The following is a 22,776-nucleotide window of genomic DNA, read 5'->3' on the forward strand; positions in this document are numbered from 1 at the left end:
CCCCCCCCCCCCCCCCCCCCCCCCCCCCCCCCCCCCCCCCCCCCCCCTTCTCCCAAAATGTGGGAGAGAAACCCACCTAGCTTCTGTGGAGCTTTCTCTTAAGCTTTTGTAAGCCAGCAATATGTGTGAATTAGTTCATTCAAAAATGTGAACCTGTTCTGGCAGTAGGTATTTGAGTTTTTAAAGATTATGGTTGGACTAGGGCCCTTTTAAAAGCTGACATTGTGATTCTCTCCCATAGGCCATCCCTGACTGAGAACATGAGTCTGCTAGGCATTCCTTTAGATGTTATAACTTCTTTTAGGCCCTGTGCTTCCTCCTCCCCATCTACCTACCCTCAACTCCTGCCTCTTTTCTCTTCCACTCACCCACCCACCCCATACAGGCAACTAGACCGTTAATACGTATGGGTCAAGTAAGTCAGGTAATTTAATTTCTTGTGACAAATGTGCCATCATTCTTAAAACATTTTGAACATTAATAAAGAGCACTAATTCAGTCATTTAACTGATACCTTACAGATAATGAGCAAGCTTTAACATTTGTAACCATTTTTAATTGTGAAAAAAAAATCTCTTTAAGTTTATAATGACTTTTCAGGAATTTTTTTTTTTTGCACATTATTTATTACCAATTTTTCCTTGATAATTGGTGATGCAGTTCAACAAGAATTTATTCATTACCTGCTTAATATGTGCAAGACACCATACTAGACTCAGAGTACAAATAAAAAGAATTCCTTGCTGAAAATATCATCTATTATAATGAAAGTGATGCGACTTGGAAATAGATTGGAATACTAGGTAACTTGAGGAATAGTATGCTATCAGCTGGGGGATCAAGAAAGGGTTTAGTTAAGTCAGGAGCCTGAGCCAGATCTTTGAGGAATCTAGCAGTTCTAAGAAGTGGAAGTAGGGAAAGAATACATTCCAGGCATTGGGGATAACTTATACCTCCACAGAAACCTAAGATGGAATGTCCAGTTTAGGGAACTTGGAGACTATTGAGTAGAACAATTTGGCTGCATTGTACAATATATGAAGGACAATAATATGAAATATTTAGGTAACAAACATTTGTTTGTCATAAAGAATCAGATTTAGACCTGGAAAAGAACCTAGAGGTGATCTAGGTTAATTGCCCCCCTCCACCCTCATTTTACAGGTGAGAAATAGACCCAAAGAGATTCAGAGATTTGCCAAAGGTCCTACGCAAGTAGGATATAGCGATATAGCAGAAACAGAATTCACAACTAGGTCTTCTTACTCTAAATCTAACATCCTTTCAGTTGCATGTTTATACCCTTGGAAGATATTTTTATTCCCATTATTACATCTTAGGATATTAATGTTTTTTCATAAATATCATACAAATTTTATTAGTGTTATTCTGTGGTCATATAGCAGTTAAGAGTAGAACTGACAAAAACAAATTAAAGCCCCTCCTCTGTCTCCCTACCTTTTCCCCTCACTAGACCCAGGAGAGTAGGGAACATCCCATATTTCTCAGTGCCACTTTGAGCCCCTCCCCCTGACACCAGTACTTATCAGTAACTTCCTTTGAGATTCATTCCACTGTTTGGCTTTATCTAGTTCCTTATAGTGATGATGTACCAGTTCCTAGATCGTTCATTCCCCTTCACTCAAAGAGTTTAGTACCTGGTTCACAGTCTTTTTCTTCCTTAACCTTCCTTACCTGGAGTCTTTAGTGTACCCATTGCTGTCCTTTGACTTCTCAGTTCATCAGTCTCCTCAATTCCCCTGATTCATACACTTTTCATTTTCTTTCAGCCACACACAAAGAAGGTCGTATCCTTGATCAGATCATTGGGTTCCTTCCCTCTGTAACTGTGGAATTCCTTTTTCTGATCACACTTCCTATCCTTAAATTTCTCTTTCTACCACACACCTGCTTAACTTAGCCTTCTTTATTGTGACCACTAGTTACTTTGCCCCTCCCTGCTCCCTATTTCATCATCAATTCTCTGGCATCACTTTTCTCCCTCTGCACCCTTCTATAGTTTTAACTATATTGTTTTCTGCCTTTGAATGCTTTGCTGCTTCCCCCTTAGCCAACCATTGTGGCTCATGCCTTATTAAAATCCCACTCTGGGTTGCTGTCACTATCCACTTTCTCTGCTCCTTATGAGCTTTTGAAATAGATGTCACACAACTCTACTGACTGAACTTTTTACAAGTTATTTTCTGTAATCTTAGTGGAGCACCACTGCTACATGGGAATTCTTTATTCTTACCTGATTGACTTTCTTATACTCCTCACTTAAATATTCCAAAATTTTTTTCCCCTTCTCACATTCTGCTTATTAAAAATCAGTTAACAGGGGCAGCTAGGCGGTGCAGTGAATAGAGCACTGGCCCTGGAGTCAGGAGGGCCTGAGTTCAAATCTGTCCTCAGAGACTTGACACACTTACTAGCTGTGTGACTTTGGGCAAGTCACTTAACCCCAATTGCACTAAAAAAAAAAGGCAAAAAAAAATCAATTAACAGTCTTTTGCTAAGTAAGTGCTTACTATGTCAGGCACTGTGCTAAGTGCTGGGAATACAAAGAAAACAAAAAAAGAGGAAAAATCACTTGCTTCTTCCTCCTTAACTACAATCTTACACCTGAGAATCCCACTGCCTCATTCCCTATTCTCTCTTTGTTCTAGTCTGGCAAATGTGGCTCTTCTTGTCAGGGTTAATCGTCTACTTGTTCCCTTGTTCCTTCTGTTTGTGAACTTTGCCTCTTCATCCCTGTTCTCTCATCTTTAGTCTCTCTTTATCTCCTTAATCTTTCCTTGTGGCCTATAAAACATGCATAGATCTTTACCAAACCAATCAAGCAAAACTCCTTCACTTGACCTTCACATCCTCTTAGCCTATTATCATATGACTCTTCTCTACTAACACAAATTAAAAAAATAACTTTCTACATTCTTTGCCTACACTTCCTCACCTCCTACTCATTTTTCAGTCTCCTGCAGCCTGGCAGCTCTGCCAATTGACTAAAACTGCCCTTTCCAGAGTTACCAACAATCTCTTAATTGCAAAATCAGTAAGCCTATAGGTTGCATCCTTCTTGACATCTTTGTAATTTTTGAAACTGCTGACCACCACCTCCTGGATACTCTATTCCCTATTATTTTTTAATTGCTTTTACCTGATTCTTTTCCTATCTGTCTGATCCTTCTCAGTTTTCTCTCCTGTATCTTAACCCATGGTTTCTTTTGTAGGCTAACTGTAGGTGTCTCTCCTTTCCAGAATCAGTCTAATGTACTCTCCTTTTCTCTCTACTCACTCTTACTTGGTGATCTCATTAGTTCTCATGGGTTCAGTTATTTTTTTCTTTGCACATGACTCCAAAATTTGTACTTCCTGCCCTCTTCTCCTAAATTTCAGTCCTGCGTCACCACCTGCTAGCTGGACAGGTCTACTTGCATGTTGCATCTGCACATCTCAAACTCAGCATGTCCAAAATGGAACTTTTCTCCTTCTCTCCAAATCCATAATTCCAAAATTTCCTTTTTTGTTGAGGGTACCAGTATCTTTCTAGTCACTCAGTTCCAAAGTCTCTTAAGTCATTCTTGACTTTTTCCTTTCTTTCAAACCCCTTATTAATTTAGTTACTAGGTCTTGTCAGCTTGACCCTCACCACATTTCTTCTCTACCCCAAATCACTACAGTAATTTAGGGCCTTGTTAATAACTCTCATATCTGGTCTTTTGCAGTAGCTTCCTAATAGATTTCTTGTTTCCATCCTTTCCCGTCTCTGATCCACAAAGCTGTCAAAATAATGTTCAAATTCACTGGCATGACCATGTCACTCTACTGCTCAAGAATTCTAAGTATAAACTTGATTTATCAGCTTGATATTTAAAATCTTCCATAGTCTGATTCTAGGCTCTCTTCCCAGACTTATTTCAGTTATTCCCCTTTATGTGCTTTATGTTCCAGTCAAATAATCTGACTTAATGTTTTTTTGAACTTGAGCTTCTATTTCATGATTCTGCATCTTCACATTTTTATACAGCATGTACCTTATGTGTGAAACACATTTTCCCCCATCACTTCAGTCTCCTAGAATCTTTTGAATTATTCAAGGCTCATTACAAGTATTTGTGGGGAACTTTTCCTGGTCCTTCTAGTTGTTTATACTTTCTCCTCTTTCCAAATTATCTTGTCCATTCTCATTTGTGTAAGTGTATCCCTTCAGCCGTCTGGAATGTATACTTCTTGAAGGTAGGGACTTTTATCTGTTTCTCAGTTCCTTCAATGTAGAAGTCACTTAATACTTATTGAATTGAATTCTTCCCTGTTAAATATGAGGGGAGGAAATACGTAATTTAAAACTTACAGAATAAAATAATAATTTATGGCACTTCATTGATTGAAATAAGTTGTCTTATGGAAAAAATAAAAATGTGTTTTTCAGGCTGCAGAAGATGTCAATGTTACTTTTGAAGACCAACAAAAGATTAACAAATTTGCACGGAATACTAGTAGAATCACAGAACTGAAGGAAGAAATAGACGTTAAAAAGGTATTAGGAAAATATTAAACTTCATAGTTGGAAAAAATGAATGTGATTTTAGTGATGCATTATAGTTTTTTTTTTAAATACTGTGAACTCAGAAACTAAATGTAGAAATCTAGAGGGAATTGTGGTATTGATATCTTGAATAGAGTTTCACTTTTTAAATCATCTTAAAAGTTGATCATGTGGGATTTTATTTTTACATTTAGTTTTTAATTACCTTTGGAGATATAATCTTTTATAAACTGAAACCACCTTGTTTCAAAATGAAAGTTATTTACTACTTCTATTTATAATAGTTAATTTTTTTAAAAATCTCCTTTTCACTGATATTTTCTCTTGGATTTACAGAAACAGCTTCAAAATTTAGAGGATGCTTGTGATGATGTAATGATGATGGATGAAGATTCTTTAATGATTCCCTACCAAATTGGTGATGTTTTTATTAGCCACTCTCAAGATGAAACTCAAGAAATGTTGGAAGAAGCTAAGGTATGTTAGAAATCTTTGTGTGTGTGAATTCTATAATTCTAGACATTATGTTTTTGTATATTGATTTAAAAAAATTAAAATTGACCCCGTTATACTTTCACTTCTGAAATAGTTAAGCATACAACCATAACTAAAATTTATATCAAGGCTCTTGGTTCTGAAAATGGTGATATATTTGAATATAATTACCAAATTTCTGTGTTGTTCATTTGCTTCTTATTAAGTCTTAACTTTTAGTCTTTTAAAGTATATTTTGCATAATTCTTCAGAAATCATTTAATAATAACTTGAATGGAATTGCTACTGACTAGTTACCTTTTCCTTTTGCAGAAAAATTTGCAAGATGAAATTGAAGCATTAGAATCCAGAGTTGAATCAATCCAGCGGGTGTTAGCTGATTTGAAAGTTCAGTTATATGCAAAATTTGGGAGCAACATAAACCTTGAAGCAGATGACAGTTAAAAGTTTTCTAAATATAAATTTTTTATTTGTTTAATAAACTTGAATATTGGTAACAATGAATTCCATTCTTCATATGATGTTGAAATCAAATCAGCATTTTTTCTTTAAAAAAATTTCAGCCTTTTATTTAATGAAAACTTGCCTATTTTCACATGTCTTGCATATTTATTTTATATTTTTTAAAGAAAAAGCAGTATACATCTGTGTATTTTGCATAATAATTTCAAGATTAGGGTCTTTGTGTCCTGTTTATTAAAGTCAGTTAAGCAATCTTTGTATGTTTCTATATTATCATTTAGAATTTTTAATTTCACATTTTCATTTACAGAGTTAATTACAATTATATGTCTTTATTTCTAGTGGGGATGCTTTGTGTTGGTGTCCTCACTACATGGGTAACAATAGTGAAGAGCACATCTGATGAGAAATTAATTGTAAAAAGTGGGATTAAAGTGTATGGTTTCCAGTTGCGTTAACCATACTTACTTCTCAATGAAAGCATTATCAGAAACACATAATCCCTGTGCTTATTTTGCTGTAGTCATTTGATTATAGAAAATAATTTGGCATCCTCTTTGACTAGGTACTTTCTTTTAGTAAAAGGGTAAGTAATGTAAGGTTAGACAATAGTAACACAGTGCAGATGGAGGGCTTTAGAATATAGATTGTCAGGTCAGTAAGAGACCTTACAGATTATCTACTCCAGCCCCTTCATTTTTACAGATGAGGAAATTAAAGCTCAGAGGGGTTTAGTGACCTACTCAAGTTTACACACTAGTAATAAGAATGTGTATTTGAGTTCCTTCTAAATTCAGCGTGAAGGGTCTATATTACCAATCCAATATTTCTTACATGTTACATTTGATAAACGTTAATAATGATTGATATATATATATATATATATATATATTTGAAAGCCTGCTAGTACTTCCAAATAGATATAAACTCATTTTTTAAGAACATCAAAAAGCACCATTTTTCTCTTCAGGAAATCAGAAAGGAACTCGGGTATTTTGATAATTTCATTGTATTAACTTTCCAGCAGATGGCACTGATATGCCAAAGTACTAAGTTAAGTACTTTGATATATAATAGGAATATTTTCCATTAAATATTCACTTGCTTCCAGAGAAAAGTTTGCAAGGCTAAAAATGAATATGTGTTTTTGTGTTACCTGCTAAAATTAAAAAGTTTTTTGGTCCAAACTTACGATTTCATTGGTGTAGAGAACTCCTAATAGTGAACTTTCCCTAACAGTGTAGAACAACAGTTGGTTTGCAATTTATGATTTTGGAGAGTTGCCTGTAGCACTGAAAGGTTAAGTTACTTACCCAGAATCTCCCAGCCTTTGTGCTTGAGAGGCAGAACTGGAGCCAAAGTCTCCTGCCTCCATACCTCTTCACTATCCTCAGGGCAAGCCGCTTGAGGGCTTTAATAAAGATTTATCAAACAAACCAAAAAAGCTAACACTTGCATATAGTCTCCTTGAAATAATTGAGAAACATACAAGTGAAAAATTGTTCATAAAATGAAAACAAAAATCTTTTAAAGTTTAAAGAAACTGTATAGCTACCAAAATAGCAGGGGATGTTCTAAGGGCTGAGGATTTTACAAATACATTGTGAAGAGTTTGTGTTGGAATTCACCATTGTAGAAAGAAATAACTTGTCTGTCTTATTTACAATTTTTAAGAACCAAATTCTGGAAAAGTGAAAGGATTATACATATATATTATATATGTATATACACATATATATCATATATGTGTATATACATATGTACACACACATACAGATATACAAATTATACTTTGTCAGTTTTTTCCCCCTGCATATGTATATTGGTAGTTTTTGTTTAGTTTTTTTTTTTTTCCCTCAGAAAGATGGCAGTAGTACTGTCAACTTCCTTTTTCAGGAAATTGTTTTTATCAATAAAATCCTTGGAGATCATCTTTTCCATCAGATTTCAACTCACTAGTGCCCCTTCAGGTTTTACGTTACTGACCCTTTTTCCATATCAGAATTGCCACAGTGTAGTGAAACTATTACAGCGTTTTATTCATTTGCCAGTTTTTTAGATTAAAGAGGGTTTATTCTAAAGAACAATTGGGAAATTTGTAGAGTGAGTAGGAAGGTGGCAATATACCATAGTAGGGTAAAAATGTATGCACATCTACCCTTTGGGCAAATCATCTCTAAGGGAATCAGTTTGCTTTTGTGTAAAATAAAAGGGTTGGTCTAGGTGAGCTCTCAGGGTCCCTTCTAACTCAAATGTTATATGGTACTAAGCACTTTTTGTTTCATATCTTTGATTTCGTTTGTGTTAAGAACTGATATGGAAACTCTCTCCACTAATGCAGATCTTCAGTTGGTTTTTAACTTAAAGTTGTAGAGAGCTGCCTGGGGGACTGGCATGATGCAGGCAATATATGTCAGAGGCAGGGCTTGAACCCAGGTATCCCGAAATCCAAGGCCAGCCCTCCATCCATCTGTGCTGCTGTGGTATCTTCTTTGAGCTTACCAGCTGAAAATCTACTCAAAACTGAGCCAGCTCTCTTGCTCCGTGTGTGTGTATGTGTGTGCGCACACACACACACATACATATATTAGAGGTGTGTTTATATACACACATGTACATATATATATATCAGAGGGTTGTGTAAGTGTATATATACATATATATGTTTGAGTAACCTGCCTTAGAAACCAAGATTATACATTACTGATATGAATGTATATTTGAGTTCCTTCTCATATATTTTCATAAAATATATGTGTGTATATATAAGAACACACACACACATAATTTCATGGGGGATTTGCCCAAATGGTAGATGTAATGTATACTTTTTAATCCTGCTATTGTATATTGCCACCTTTCCTCCACATATGTGACCATATATGTAATATTTGAGCCCTGACTTAAATCATGTATAAATTTTCAAATGGTAAATTTAAAGTTATAGTACACCCACACAAATATACACACCTATGTGTGAATATGTATGATTGGGAATTGGGGAGTGATACTATGAGGTGTGAGCCTGGTGATGGACTGTGTGACAGTCATTTGAGTGCTAGCCTATTCAGCTTTGGAGGAGTTCATCACTTTAGGTACAGAGTGATTTTAAATCTTTGACCACAGCAAGTCTTAGTAAATAATTGTCTATTAAGATGAAACCAGGAGATGGGTGTATTGGGCTTTGGTGGGGTGTTTCCAGGAAACAGAAGTAGGGGGTAGATGAAAGCACAACATGCCATAAATAGTAAGTCCCTAGTAAAAGTCCATTCCCTCAAGGAGTTTGCTACTGAGGGAAAGCAAATATACTAAAATAAGCAAATACAAAATATACCCTTTTCAGGGGAGGGGGGAGATGGAAAGTACTGACAGTTCTGGAATCATGAAAGGCTTGTGAAGAGGTTACAAAAACAACCCTCAAGCCAGGGATTTTAAGAGCAGCAGATTAGGAAGGAGAACATTACAGGCATGGGAGAGACTTTACAGATGCTGAGGGGAGGTGGAATGTCATGTATAAATGTTTTACGTCCTCTAACCCTTCAACCATTGTTGGCTGGCCTATCTTACACATTCAAAAGACCTGCCCTCCCAGTAAGTGAAGTACTGAACTCGATAAATGTTTACCTGTTCACTGTTCGCTCTAAAGCAAGCTTTAGTGATCATTGCTAGTCTGTGTAGGCTTTTTAATCAAGCCAACAATCTATTAAGTGCCCATTTAATGCCAGGCACTGGGATACAAAGAAAAGGGTCCTTGTCTTCAAGGAACTGACAATCTAATGGAAGAGGCTAAATGCCAGAATCCATACAACAGCATATTGGAGATGTCATCTCAGAGGGAAGCCAGCAAAAGGGCCCTTGTGAAAGAGGGTTTGAGCTGAATCTTGAAGGAAGCCAGGGGAATTAGGAAGCTGAAATGAGCAAAGCGGAGTCCAGGTAGGGGGGTAGCCAGTGAAAATGCACATTCAGGAGGTGGAGTGTCTTCTTCGAGGAACAGCACAATGTTTGGTTTGTCATGTACGTTGAAGTAAAGTCGAAGAAGACTAGAAAGGGAGGAAGAGGCTTTAAAAGCTAAACAGAGGATTTTATACTGGATCCTCAAGTAACAGGCAGCCATTAGTGTTTACTGAGAGGGAGAGTATGTAGTCAGATCTGCACATTAGGATGAACTGCAGTGGGAAGAGACTAGACAGGTAGATTGCTCGGCAGGCTATTGCAGTAGTCCGAGTGTGAGCTGACAAAGCACCCGCACTAGGGTGATGGCAGTGTCAGAGGAGAGCAGGGGTTTTTTATAGGAGAGATGTGAAGGTAAAAACAATATGACTTGGCAACTGCTTGGATATCTGGGGTAAGTTATTGAGGTGTCAAGGATAGTGCCTTCATTGTGAGACTGGGCCTTTGGGAGGATAGTGGTGCCCTTAGCACTGAATAGGAAGAGAGGAAGATTTGGTGGAAAAGAGTTAAGTTTTGGATATTCTGGGTTTCAGATGGCTGTGACTTTGAGATGTCCAGTAGACAACTTGTGAGATGACAGCAGAGTTTAGGAACTAGGTTAGGGCTTAAATGGACCTGAGATTCTATCTGCATAGAAATGAGATGGTTGAATCCATGAGAATGGATAAGATTGCGAAGAGACAGAATAAAGGGAGAAGAAAAGAGTGTATGGGGAGCCTTGGGGTATACCCACAATTAACTGGTATGACGTGGATAGGGATCTAGTGAGACAGAGAGTTTTCAGACAGGTAGGAGAATTGGGAGAGAGCAATATCACAGAAACCTAGAGAGAAGAGAATGTCAAGGAGAAAAAGGTAATCAACAGTGTCAAAAGTATAGAGAGATCAAGAAGGATGAGGACTGAGAAGACCAATAGACTTGGCAATTAAGAAACCTTTGGTAACTGGCCAGAGTAGCTTCAGGTCAGAAACCAGGCTGCAGAGGGTTAAAAGAGTGAGAGAAAAGGAAGTAAGAGTTGATTACACGTGACTTTCTCAAGGAGTGTAGCCAGAAAAGGGAGTGAGAGTGGGGATGATAGAGGGGGCAATGTGCTGGAGAGGATGAGATGGGATAAAAGAGCATGTAGAGAGGTTTGCCTTGGCAAGAAGGCCTGCCCCTTTGTGTGAGAGGAGTGAAGGAGCAGAGTGGGAGAGGACTTTCCCAGCATGGATAATTTTTCTACAGAATCGTGCATGTGGAGACGTTTGTTGCCAAATCTATGAAATAAAATGGTGGGATTTTCGATCTTCTAGAAACTGTCTCCATCTAATCACCAGACTTTGGAACCCTTGGGCCCTGTCCAGGGAAGAGTCAAGTACCCAGCTCAGAAGGACAGTCAAGGTCATGGTCATGGTCACAGTGGTGGCTGCTGAACTGGAGCCAGAGCAGGGGCCCCAGGGAAGGAACAGTCTCCCAACCTTGCCTTTCATTGTTGCCTTTGCACCTCTCCCCACCCCCTCCAGAGAGTGTCGGAGGGGGGGGGGGAACAAATTAAACAAAGTCGTTCGTTTGTTGATTGATTTGCAAGGCAATCTCCGAAGGGTGCAGACAAGATAAGAAGTAGGTAGGGAGTAGACCGATGTGGGCTGCGGCGTCCAGGGAGGTTTCCTGAGGAGGTGGACCTCGAGCTGGAGCCCTGCGGGCCGCATGGTCCAGGAATGGAGGAGGCTCCTCAGGGACGAGAAAGGCGGAGCGTCCCTGGTTTTAGCGTTCCTGGATTAGCGTCGCTAATCTGACTCTAGTCTGAACCACCTGGACAACTCTATAGCTTCTCCCTGGGTCTGTTTCCGGACCTGTCGCCGCGCTGCTACAAACTCCTCCCCTCACCCTACCCCACCCACCAAAGAGTCCAGCCCGGCCTTAACTGCAGGCACTGTGTGCCTCCTCCCATCCCTCCGCCCCCAACCTCTTTGCTTCAGGCACCTTGACATCTACTGGAAAGCCCCTTCCTCTACACTTTTGAAGGGTGTCATCACCTTCGGGGACTCTTGTGCTCCTACTCTGGGGAACCAGTTTTACAGACACAGGCTCATTTCAAAGGCCGGTAAGGTAGTTACTGAGTGGCAGAATATTCCTACAGGGTTTGGTGCCCTCCCAGAAAGGACCTCTGATACCATTGAGTCCATACCCTATACCCTTACAAGTATGTCCTCTATAACACACCGAAGAAGGGGGCCTGGGCTGAAACCAACCCTTGACCACATCTGGCTTTGGGAGAACCCTCCCAAAAGTTAGTATGTTCTCTAATTATGTCAAGTCCAAATAAGCCTCTGTGGCTTTTACACCTTGTTTCTAGTTCAGCTTTCTAGGATCCAAAAGACCAAGTGTCTGGCACAATTGCGGGGTGGGGTGGTGGGTGGTGGGTGAGGGGATCTATGTAGGAGAGGGTCAGTGCTTGGATGGGGTGGTGCCTGCCTCCAATTACATTTGTCCAACTTAGATTGCATTCCGCATCATAGATTTTCCTTCAAAATGAGCAAAGTAGTCACATTTCAGACCTTAAGTATAATTGGCAATTGTCAGTGATGAAGAAAAAAAGCAAATTGAAGACAATTTATAAGTATTTTTGCCTTTTAGCTATTTTTCTATGTCTTCTGTAGCTAAAAAGGCACAATGATCCAGAACTTTTCATCTTCTTTGTGTACATGTTGTCTCCCCCTTTAGAATGAAAACTCTTTGAGGGTTAGCAAAGACTGAAAAACGTGGCATTTGGGCCCACTAAAATTTCATAACTGTTTTCAAGTGCAAATAGACAGAAAAGAAAAAGATACATGTATGTAAGTGGTACTTTGTTACCTGATTTGGGCTTCTAGAGGAAAGAATAATGAAATGCTTGGAATTCTACCATTTCAAAGGTTTCAAAGGCATATCATGTAATGAGTGAAGCTTTTTTGTATTCCTGATGCATAATTCATGTCTTAGTTTCCAAAGGCCTTTAAAATAAGTATAAATATGTTTATACTAGTTTTGTCAAGTAGCACTTCAAGTATGTGTGTCCATGAAAGTTTTAAGTGATCTATTTACCAAAGAGACTAAGCAATGGCAAGAGACACTGGGGAAAGGCTTTTAAAAATAAATTTAGATACATTCATAGAATCTGAATAGTTCTTAGTAAATAACTTGGGTTTGTTTAAGACCTTCATCAAAGGCTACAAAGACAGAAAGATGAGGGAAGTCAGAGGTAATTTTAAATATAGAAAAGAAAACTCTAAATTTTCTATAGAACACAATTGAATACTTACCACCTTTATACCATGCACCTAATAAGAGCTGTGAGCTACGCAAGACAATGGCTAAGTATAAAATACGGATTTTCAGTAGTTCCACCATACAACAGACACCCCAGAAAGATAGTAACAGGCCTTCTTATTCTATCACTAATGGTGGCATAAGGACCCCAAAGAACAATCATATCAGAACTGTGAACATGAAAGAAACACCAGTCAATCAACAAGATGAAAATAGTTGTCCATGTATTATAGCTGCTCTGATGATTTTAGCCACCTTAATTATCAGGATTATAATCTTTCCCTGGTACAAAATAGTGATATGTACAGAGCTGGAACACCATTGCCATACCCCAAGGGAGACATAATAGAACTGAATTAGAAGTATAGAAAGTTAGATAATCATAAAACTAGAATTATAGATAAGGGACTTCATCGACCATCAAGGCCACTCCACACCTGAACAAGAATTCCCTACAGGGCATCCCCAGACTGTAATTCTCTGGGCCCTGCTTGACAGTCTCCACCAAATGTAAGTCCACTTCCTCTTTAGGTGGCCCATTCCATTTTGAATATCTCCAACAGTGAGGATATTTTCCCTTATATCAAACTTCAATTTGCCACTTTACAGCATTGTTCCTTGCTTTGCCCACCAAGGCCAAGTATAATAAGTCTACTTTTTCCCCCCAGATGAAAGACTTTAAAATTCTCAAAAAACAAACAAAAATCTCCACCACCACCACCACTGCCACCTAATCGTAGCCTCTCTCCTCCCTCCTTGATCTTTCCCTGTTCTTCTTCCAAGTCTTCTCTTATCAAAATTAAACATCATCATATCCTTAAGGCCATCTTTGTGATATCATGGTTCTTCATCCATTTGGTCATCCTTCTCTAGAAAGTGTATTCATGTCCAAGATTCTCACCTGCATCTTATATAACTGCAAGTCTAATATGCTTTCCTTTTTGTTTAATTGCTTTTCAGTTGGGTCCAACTCTTCGTGATTCCATTTGATGTTTTCTTGGCAAAAATAGTGGAAAGGTTTGCCATTTCCTTCTCCAGCTCATTTTTACATGTGAGGAAATAGGCAAACAGGATTAAGCAACTTGACCAGGGTCAAACAGCTAGTAAGAGTCTGAGGCCAGATATGAATTCAGGAAGATGAGTCACTCTAGTACCACCTAGCTGACCTGATCTTCCCTTTTGCCCCCCGTTATCCTCTTCCTGTGCTCTATAATTGTCCTACACCTTAGAGGAAGTTGGATGCAGTGGATGGAACACTAGACTTGGACTCAAGAAGATCTGAGTTCAAATCCAACTTCAGATAATTACTACTTATGTGACCTTCAGGAGGCCACTTCCCCTTTGTCTGTTGCACTTTCTCATCTATAAAATGGGTATCATAATAGCACATACCTCCCAGAGGTGTTTGTTTTACAAACATTAAAGAGCAATAGAAACATTACCTGTTATTATTATTGTTGTTGTTACTTTACAATTTTCAGAGTATCCACATGTACTATCTTATTTAATAGCCACAGCAATCCAGTGAGATAGGCTCAATTATAGGGCAGCAATTATCTGCATTTTACAGTGAGGAAACCAGTTTGTAAAGGTTAATGGATTTATCTTTGGTAACCTAGGTATAGTCTTGTGCTAAATATTTTTTGTGCAGAGACAAGACTAGAATCTTAATTGTCCTGATTCCTGGTCCAGTGCTTTCCCTACTGTACCATGATGATGTGTCCTATGAAACTAATGTCAAATATTATGGGGGTGGTCTGAACTTAGCATAGATAGGTATTAGGAGGGTGGTTTGGAGACATGATGGTGCAAATGGTCATCATTGGTCAGATGGAGATCTCAAATCCTCAGAGAATGAACAAACTGGTCTGATGTAAGCCAATATTTTCTGTTTAGGAATAGGGCTCATTGGTGTAGGTCAGAGATGTTAAATTTGGCCACATGAAGCCTGTGTTAAAAACTCTGATGGTAGATTAAAATGTAATTGGGAAATATTTAAGAAAATACATAAAAATACAAGGCTGGGTGGGATTGGTCTGACTGGAGATAATTTCTCTATCCAGGGGTCACTCAGCCTCCCCATTGAAAAGGGTATATAAACTGTGAGCTCTATTGCCATGATTGTCTTTGGTCTAAGAGAGATGGCCAACCAACCATCTTTTTATTAATAATCTGTTTGTGACAGGGAAAGCTGTACCGAATGTCAGGGCTCCCTATTTGCTGAGGGATACCTGCCACAAGCACAAGGTGATATGGGGGATAGGGTGTGTCAGTGTTGGGGATTCAGTGGCATTTTGCCTACACATCTGCTAGTTCCTGGGTGGTATAACTTCCCTGAAGGGCTGATGCCTGGTACAGCCAAAGGTGGCAGGGGTGAAGGGTACTGAGTAATAATGAGTTAAGGAGTTGGTTTAGTTGTTTTGGAGACAAGTCCATGATAGGCTATCATGGGGGCCAGGAAGAGGATATGACACATTTTTCCACTCTCTGATTGTCTGATAAGGTCCCTTTGGGGTCATGCTGTAGGGTACTTAGAATGACTGTCCCAACTTTGGAGACTATGGCCCTAGAGTCCCCATTTATAGGACCTGAATTGTCTTTGTAAAATTAAGGATTTGAATGAGATAATCCATAATATTCCTCCCAGGTCTAACATGAAACTTTAAAGGCTGAGAGGCAAGGGTCATAGCTTCATACCCTCTTTCAACTCTTTCCCTTAAGTGATGAATAAGTGACCTTGTTATCTAGTTATCAAGAATGATTTGTTTAAATGGGAAGCTACTAAGTGGCCAAAGTAACTGGGGAACTGGCAATTAATCCATCTGCCTCCTCATAGTATCTAAGGGTCTCTGTCTCCCCACCCTCGGAGGGTGGTGGTAGTGGTGGTGATCAAGGGTGAGTTAGGAGCATCTGAATGTGTACTGAGGCCACTTTCACAAAACACCTTCCATATGTTTGCTTTTCCATAGGGGCAGACTGCTTGGTTGAATAATTCTTTTACCTGACCCTGAATTGATGTCCAGTGTTCTTTTCTAATAATGACATTTTGATGTAACTAAAGCAATTATCATTGATCAGAGGGATAGAAGAAATTATTACTTAGTGTGAAACAGAGACCTCATTCCACTGCCAGTGTTTGTTTATGTGAATTAAGTATTCAGAATCTATCATTTGCTGACCTAGTATTTTTTTTTTCCCATCAGCAACACACACTGTCACATTAGTAAGAGAAAGAAAGACAATTTCTGCTTCAGAACTAAATTGTCTTTTTGGTTTTGGGGGGGATTTGGTGGTTTTCTTGGCAAAGAGACTGGAGTCATTTGTCATTTCCTTCTCCATTTCATTTTACAGTTGAAGAACTGAGGAAAATAGGGCTAAGTGACTTGCCCAGGGTCTCACAGCTAGTAAATATCTGAGGTTGGATTTGAACTCAGGAAGATGAGTCTTCCAGACTCCAGGTCTGGCCCTCTATCCACTGTACCCCCTAGCTGTCTATGTGTCCAGTAAACTAGTTTCTGCTTACTGTATTATGACCATCTCCACCACTGCTGATTCCAACATATATGCCTACTCTTGATGTTAAATATATTTAGTCTAATATCAATATTAATGTATCTGTATACTTTTTTATACTATGGTCAGGGGAATGGATCTGTGATTTCATTGGTATAGGAGACAATAAAGAAACTCCCTCTACCTCTGCAATTTATAGGCTTAGAGAGATACCTAGGATACTAAAAGTTAAGTGACTTGTCCAGGATCTCACAGCTAGTATGTATCAGAGGGAGGACTCGAACCTGAACCTTCCTGGTTTTAAAGAAAGCTTTTTATTTACTATGCCATGATGCCTCTCAAATGAGATAATAAAGTTAAAGCTGTTGCTAATCCTTTGAGTGCTATCTAAATACCAGATACTATAATTATTATAAGTTCAATTTTTGCTAATCCTCATTTGGGGCACATTTTTAAAGAGCCTTGGATGTCAGCAAAGGAATATGGAGTTTATTTTGGAGGCAATTACAACTTGACTTAAAAAAAATTCTAAATGTAATGATTTTCTCCCAATAACAAGAAAAAAGAATGTGTTCATATACAAAGTAGCATAAAAAATAGAATTAAATGTGAAAACTGCTAATCTTTATTATGTATAGCTTTCTTTTTTGGGAATATATAATAAATTCCACATGTTACTTTCAAAACTGTCCTTGTTTCCTCTAATTTTTTTCTGTTTAAGGCTTGCAAATCTCTTTATATTTTCATTTAATTTTTAAATGGATTTTTTTAGTTATCAAGCATTTAAAAAACTATTGTCTTCCATGCATTTACAAAAACGCTTCAGTGATCCTCATTATTTCCATTAATTCAGCTAACCTGGCCATCTTGCAGCGCCTCATATATAACATTCCATTTCCCATCTCTTTGTCTTTGAAGAGGCTGTTGTTCCCCAAGCCTGGAATATAATCACTCTTTCCCTCTTAGAATCCTTAATTTCCTTCAAATCTCAGCTCAAACCCCACCTTCTATATAAGTCCTTTCCTGATTTCCTACTGTTGCTAATACCACCCCCCCAAATGACCTTGCATTTGTAAGATACATGTGTGTATATATGTGTGTGTGTGTGTGTGTGTGTGTGTAAGATATATGTGTGTATGTATATGTATAGATAGATAGATAGATAGATAGATAGATAGATAGATAGATGATAGATAGATAGATAATGTTGCACCTGTTGTTTTCCAGATAGAGAGATAGAATGTAACCTTCTTGAGGGAAAAGACTATTTCATTTTTGTCTTTGTATCACTAGTTGCTTAGTAAAAGTAAATGCTTCTTGATTGATGCAATTCAGTGCAACAAACATTTATTAAGCACCCACTCTGTTCTAGGTACTGTTTTGGGAACTGGGGAGCCAAAGGCAAAAGGAGAAACAGTCTCTGCAGTCAAATAGCTTACATTCTATTGGAATGGGTTCAAATCTACACCAATGAAGGAAGGGAATGCCCATGTCAATGAAAGATCATAGATGAACTGAAGTTTTGGAGAGCTAAGAAATAAATGGCTCAGTAAAAGGAAATCATGCAGAGATTCTTCACCAGTAAAAACAAAATATTGAACATTTTATAATGTCAGTGTTTTTTTTAAAGAGAAAACAAATGTGGCTGGAGACATGATGTCAATAGGTCAACAAAAAAGGCGGGTTATTAACCTCAGGGTATAGAGGTGCCATCAGTGAGCAGAGAAAAACCATCTGCTATTGACCATTTTTTTTATTAGCACTTCAGGGTAAACTAATAAAACTCTCAGTTTCAATTAAATTGTGGAAGTCCATGTTTCCCCTTTCTCAGCTGCCTTATGCCACAATAAAAAACCAAGGTGGCCCAGGAAAGGTTGGAGGTTTGTCCTTTGAAAAGATTATCAGCACCAAACAATACAGGGACACAGAATTCCACATTTTTCTCTGGGCTCCTTCTGATACAGGAAATGAAGCAGATGTAATAACTTAAGAGTTTTCCTACCATAGTCCCCTTGGAAACAAAAGTACAAGGCATCAGATGCTATTGTTAACAAGGAAAAACAATAGTTATAATTTGGGGGGGGGGATGGGTTTTTACATTAAATGCTTGAATTCTCAATTCCATTCTACTCAAGTACCTCTGGTTTGGGCCAGCCCTGGTCAGTGATGAGAAATGTCACCCTTCGGTCCTCAAGGAGCTTGTTATCTACGGAGAGGCTTTAGATGGATATACGATAAGAAAAGGAATACCCATCAGGGAGATAATTAGGTGCCTAAGAGAACCTTTGCACTGACTCTTCAAGGTAGGTTGCATCTGTGTTCTTTAAAGAGATCCCATTTCAAGTTGCGTGATTAATATTCAGAAGGTGTATTACACAACCTGGGTCAATAACACTTAGTCACAGGATTTGTTTTTCTGTAGCAAGAGCTATGACAGAAGAAATATAGAAAGTTGCAAGCATCTCCCTCCTGCTATCTTCCTAATGAAAGACTGGTCACAGTTTTGCCCAGAGCTGCAACTAGGGAGGGGGAAGCTGGAGTTTTGCCTCAGCTGCTGACATTTTTCAGGGGTTGCCTAGTATGTTTCTTCCCAGAGTAGTTGACCTTCCTTTCCATTGTGGTTGGGAGACTGCATGCATCTTATAATCTTCACCATCCAGCGCTCATGTGGGGATTTGGTTGGGGGCAAGGTGAAAGGCAAGTCATGAGAGAGGGCAAAATAGTGGGGTCCTGGACCAGCACAAATTGGGAGAGGAGGAGGGTATAGGCTACTTTCTTTCTTATCATTTCATACCTGTGTTTGTACCTTTCCTTGAACAGCTGAGGGGATGACTTTTTGGATAATCACGTCCTCTTTTCTTCTTTAACTGAATTTGCCTCAGGTGCTGAAATTTATAGTTACAATTCTTGTTTCACTGTCTATCTTTTGAGCCTGCATTGTTAACACATAACAATTTTGACAGTGCTTTGACCTTACATTTGAACATATGTAATTTCGACAAAGCTTTGATCCTGTATTGTTAGCACATGCAATATGATTTATTACAAGGCAAACATCTATGTGTCACAGAAGAATTTTATGCCATAGAAAACATGTACACATCTAAAAGGTAATGTTAAAAGTATCCCTTGTAGGGGTAGCTAGGTGGCACAGTGAGTAGAGCATTGGCCCTGGAGTCAGGAGGACCTAAATTCAAATCCAGCCTCAGATATTTGACACACTAGCTATTTGACCTTGGGCAAGTCACTTAACCCCAATTGCCCTGTCTTCCCCCCTCCAAAAAAAGTGTCCCTTGTTGCATAGCCCTGTATATTTCATAAAGTGACTGATAACCTGGCTGATTCCTGACTCTACATAGCATTTTGTCTATTTTTTTCCATAATTTAGTGGTTCGTGCTTTCTTCTATGTGGACAGCTTCATAAGTCGTCATGTGAGACACAGGATCATAGATCTAGAGTTGGAAGGGGTCTCTAAGGTCATCTGGTCAAAAACCTTGTTATTATAAGTGGAGAAAACTGAGGCCCAGGGAGGCTGTGCTTGTCCAAGGTCACAAAGGTAGCCAAAAGAGTCATGCCCTGGTCGCCCTTCCTTTACTGATGAACCCATCTGAACTAAGTCAGGTTGGTTCTCAGAAAATAAACACTGAGTTCTTGCTAGGCATGCAATTTATTTGTTTATTTGTTCCCTTCCCTTTTGCTTTTCCTGGTCCTACTCAAGTTTTTATTCAACTAAAAAAAACTGTGAAGTTCCTGGGTCACTTCATAATATTTCAGAGTAGAACTCTGGTATAGGTTTTTGACCTAAACATGAATGTGATTCCAGAATATCCAATAAATTACATCTTCTCTTCTCCCAAACTTGATATTCCACCTTCCGCTTTCAAAATTTTGCTCAGATTGTTTCTCACGCCTGGAATCAACTCCTGCCTCATGTCAACCTCTTAGAATCTTTCCAGACACATCTCAGTTATTACCTTCTATTTAATCCTTTTGATGATTCCCCTGTTCTTTCTCCTTCTCAGATTGCATTTATTGTTCTGTTTTCATGTTGAAAACCTTTAGTACAGAGCTGTGCAACTTGGCAGTAGGTAGGGACCAAAATAAAAACAGACCAAATTTCTTCGGGCTGCAGATGGGTTAGACTAGAGACAGACTGAAAATGGTTGGTTATGTAGGGTCACATAACAACAGGAGCCAGTGCACAGTGGCAACCCTACATTTTTCTTGGGCAGCGAAATCCTTTGGCAGTTGTGCAGCCCATCTCTAGTAGAATGTAAGCTCCTTCAGGACAGTGAGTGTGTTTTTTCCTTTGCTTTGTATCTCCACTGGAACTAGCATCCAGTCCTAAAGTTGTTTTAATAATTTAACAAATGTTTGTTGAACTGAATAGAGTGCTAAACTTAGAGTCAAGAAGCCTTAGTTTTGAATACTGCTCCTGGCAATGACTAATTTAGCAACTAGTCAATTCATATCACTTCTCCAAGGTTCCATTTTGTCATCTGTCAAAGGAGGATGATTATATCTATAGTAGCCACCTCTCAGGATTGTTTTAAAGATCACATTTCTAAAATGCTTGGCACTTTTTATTTTATTATTTACCAAAATAAAAAAATATTTTGAACTTAAATACAAAAAAAGAACATCTCCATGTATATAGCACAGCATAAGAAGAGGATTCAATATAAAACCATGAATTTCCATTTAAAAAAACAACAATGTAATAAATACTACATATTGTTGTCAAAGCTGCCCTGCTTTTCTGTGCTTCCTTCTAAGTTTTTTGCTTTTGAAATACTTTATAAAAGTAAGTCATTTACCTGTGATATGGCAGAGGTTGTTTGAATAACTGAACATTTTTGAGGTCTGCTCAACCATTTCAGTTCTTTTGGATCTACTGTCAAGTGAGAAATTCAAGTGTTCTTAAAATATTTGGATCTGAAAGGAAGATGCTGTTATCAATCCTCTTGTATGACAAACAACCTACATTATTTGCCAACTATGAATATGTAAGTTTGCCAATATTCAGAGGCAATTTGTGAACTACTTATTTCTCCTATACTTGTATATATATATATTTCTCCCACTTGTATTTTGAAATTTCTACTTTTTCTTATGCTACTTTAGCTACAATATTTTCTCCTAGCCAAGAAATTTTTTGAAAGGGTTTTGGGTTTTTTTCCACTCGGGTGTAAATGACAACTACCTTTTTAGGGGCATAAGAGTAAAAGTAGAATTCACTGGATTTAAGGTTGGAAGGGACCTTCACAGTCACTTGGACTGATCTGTTCATTTCACAGATCATAGAATCACAGATTTTAGAGCTAGGAGGTACTTTAAATATCATGTAGTCCCTAATTTCACACATGAGGAAGCAGATGCCCCCAAAGCTGAAATGATGACCAAAGTCATACAGATATTAAACAACAAGGCTTCACATCCAGGTCTTTTGACTCTAATTATAGTCTTCTTGTATACCATTTCATGATGCACCTAGGTCATGCTCACTGCACTGCCAGCTCCACTCCTTACTCTCTAGACCTTTCCACCTCTGTGCCAGCAGCCTTCTCACCCTGGAGATGCTTCTGTCCTGAAGCCCTCTTCTGATTGGTGAATCACAACCTAGGCCATCAATCCAATCAATCAACATTTATTAAGCACCTACTATATGCCAGACACTGTGCTAAGGGCTAGGAATACAATTAATAAAATAAATGATAGTCCTTGTCCTCAAAGAGTTTATATCTAAAAGGGGGGTTGGGGTGGGAAGGGAAGACAATATACAAAAGGAGGCAGGAAAATGGGAGGTGGGGTAGGATGGAACTCTAGGGGGTACTTGGTGCAAAGGAATCTGTTTCTGTGGTGTTGAAAACAGGCAAAGTGGAATGACCATCATTCTATTAAGGTACCCAGGCCATGCCTCCCAGCTCTGGGAGCCCAGTTTCTGCCCTCTATACAGGAATGTATTGGGAGGAGTTTGGTACACCACCCTCCAGCCCTTCAATCCAAGGGGAGAAGAGCTCAAGGGAGGACTTATCAATCTGGACTTGAGTTAGCAACTTGGGGTTGAGTTTAGGAGTAATGAGCTTATTCTGGGAAGGGCAGCTTGTTCTTTGTAGTTGACACTAGGTAGGGCAGAAGATATAGAGTGATTACCATTTCAGGGGTACCCAGGCCATGCTCACTTTACTCCCAGATATTTGTATTTCTTACTCTCTGGACTTTTCCACCTCCTGCATAGAAGTCTTTTTCCTTCTTGGCCACCTCCTACACTTTGCTTTCTAGTTCCTCATTATATGTTATCTTCCCTAAAGTCCTTGAGAGTAGGAACTATTTTTTTTTCTTTCTTGTATTTGTATTCCTAGTTCTTAGCACAGATCCTAACATATAGCAAGGCCTTAATCTTTATCATGCTCTTTTTATGAAATGAGAAAATTTTCATCAGGTTTCTTTTGTGATGAAATATTTGGTCAAAATACTTCCATGTTAGAAATGTGCTAGATGAATAAATATCTTGACC

At 38.5% G+C, this 22,776-nt stretch overlaps 1 protein-coding gene across 1 annotated transcript in view; it reads left to right on the forward strand.

Annotated features, from left to right (window-relative positions):
- The window catches only part of PFDN4 (prefoldin subunit 4), a 371,852-nt gene extending 366,092 nt beyond the window's left edge, over positions 1-5,760 (forward strand). Inside the window, exons 3-5 of the mRNA XM_069072442.1 lie at positions 4,433-4,540; positions 4,886-5,026; positions 5,357-5,760. Of these exons, the coding sequence (XP_068928543.1) occupies positions 4,433-4,540; positions 4,886-5,026; positions 5,357-5,488 (381 nt within the window). The 3' untranslated portion in view covers positions 5,489-5,760. The remainder of the gene's footprint in view (positions 1-4,432; positions 4,541-4,885; positions 5,027-5,356) is intronic.
- The last annotated feature ends 17,016 nt before the right edge of the window (positions 5,761-22,776 follow it).

The sequence above is a fragment of the Petaurus breviceps genome, unplaced genomic scaffold (genome assembly GCF_028583685.1).
Source record: "Petaurus breviceps papuanus isolate PSGF00001 unplaced genomic scaffold, PetGlider_PUasm1.0 90847, whole genome shotgun sequence".
Classification (NCBI taxonomy): domain Eukaryota; kingdom Metazoa; phylum Chordata; class Mammalia; order Diprotodontia; family Petauridae; genus Petaurus; species Petaurus breviceps.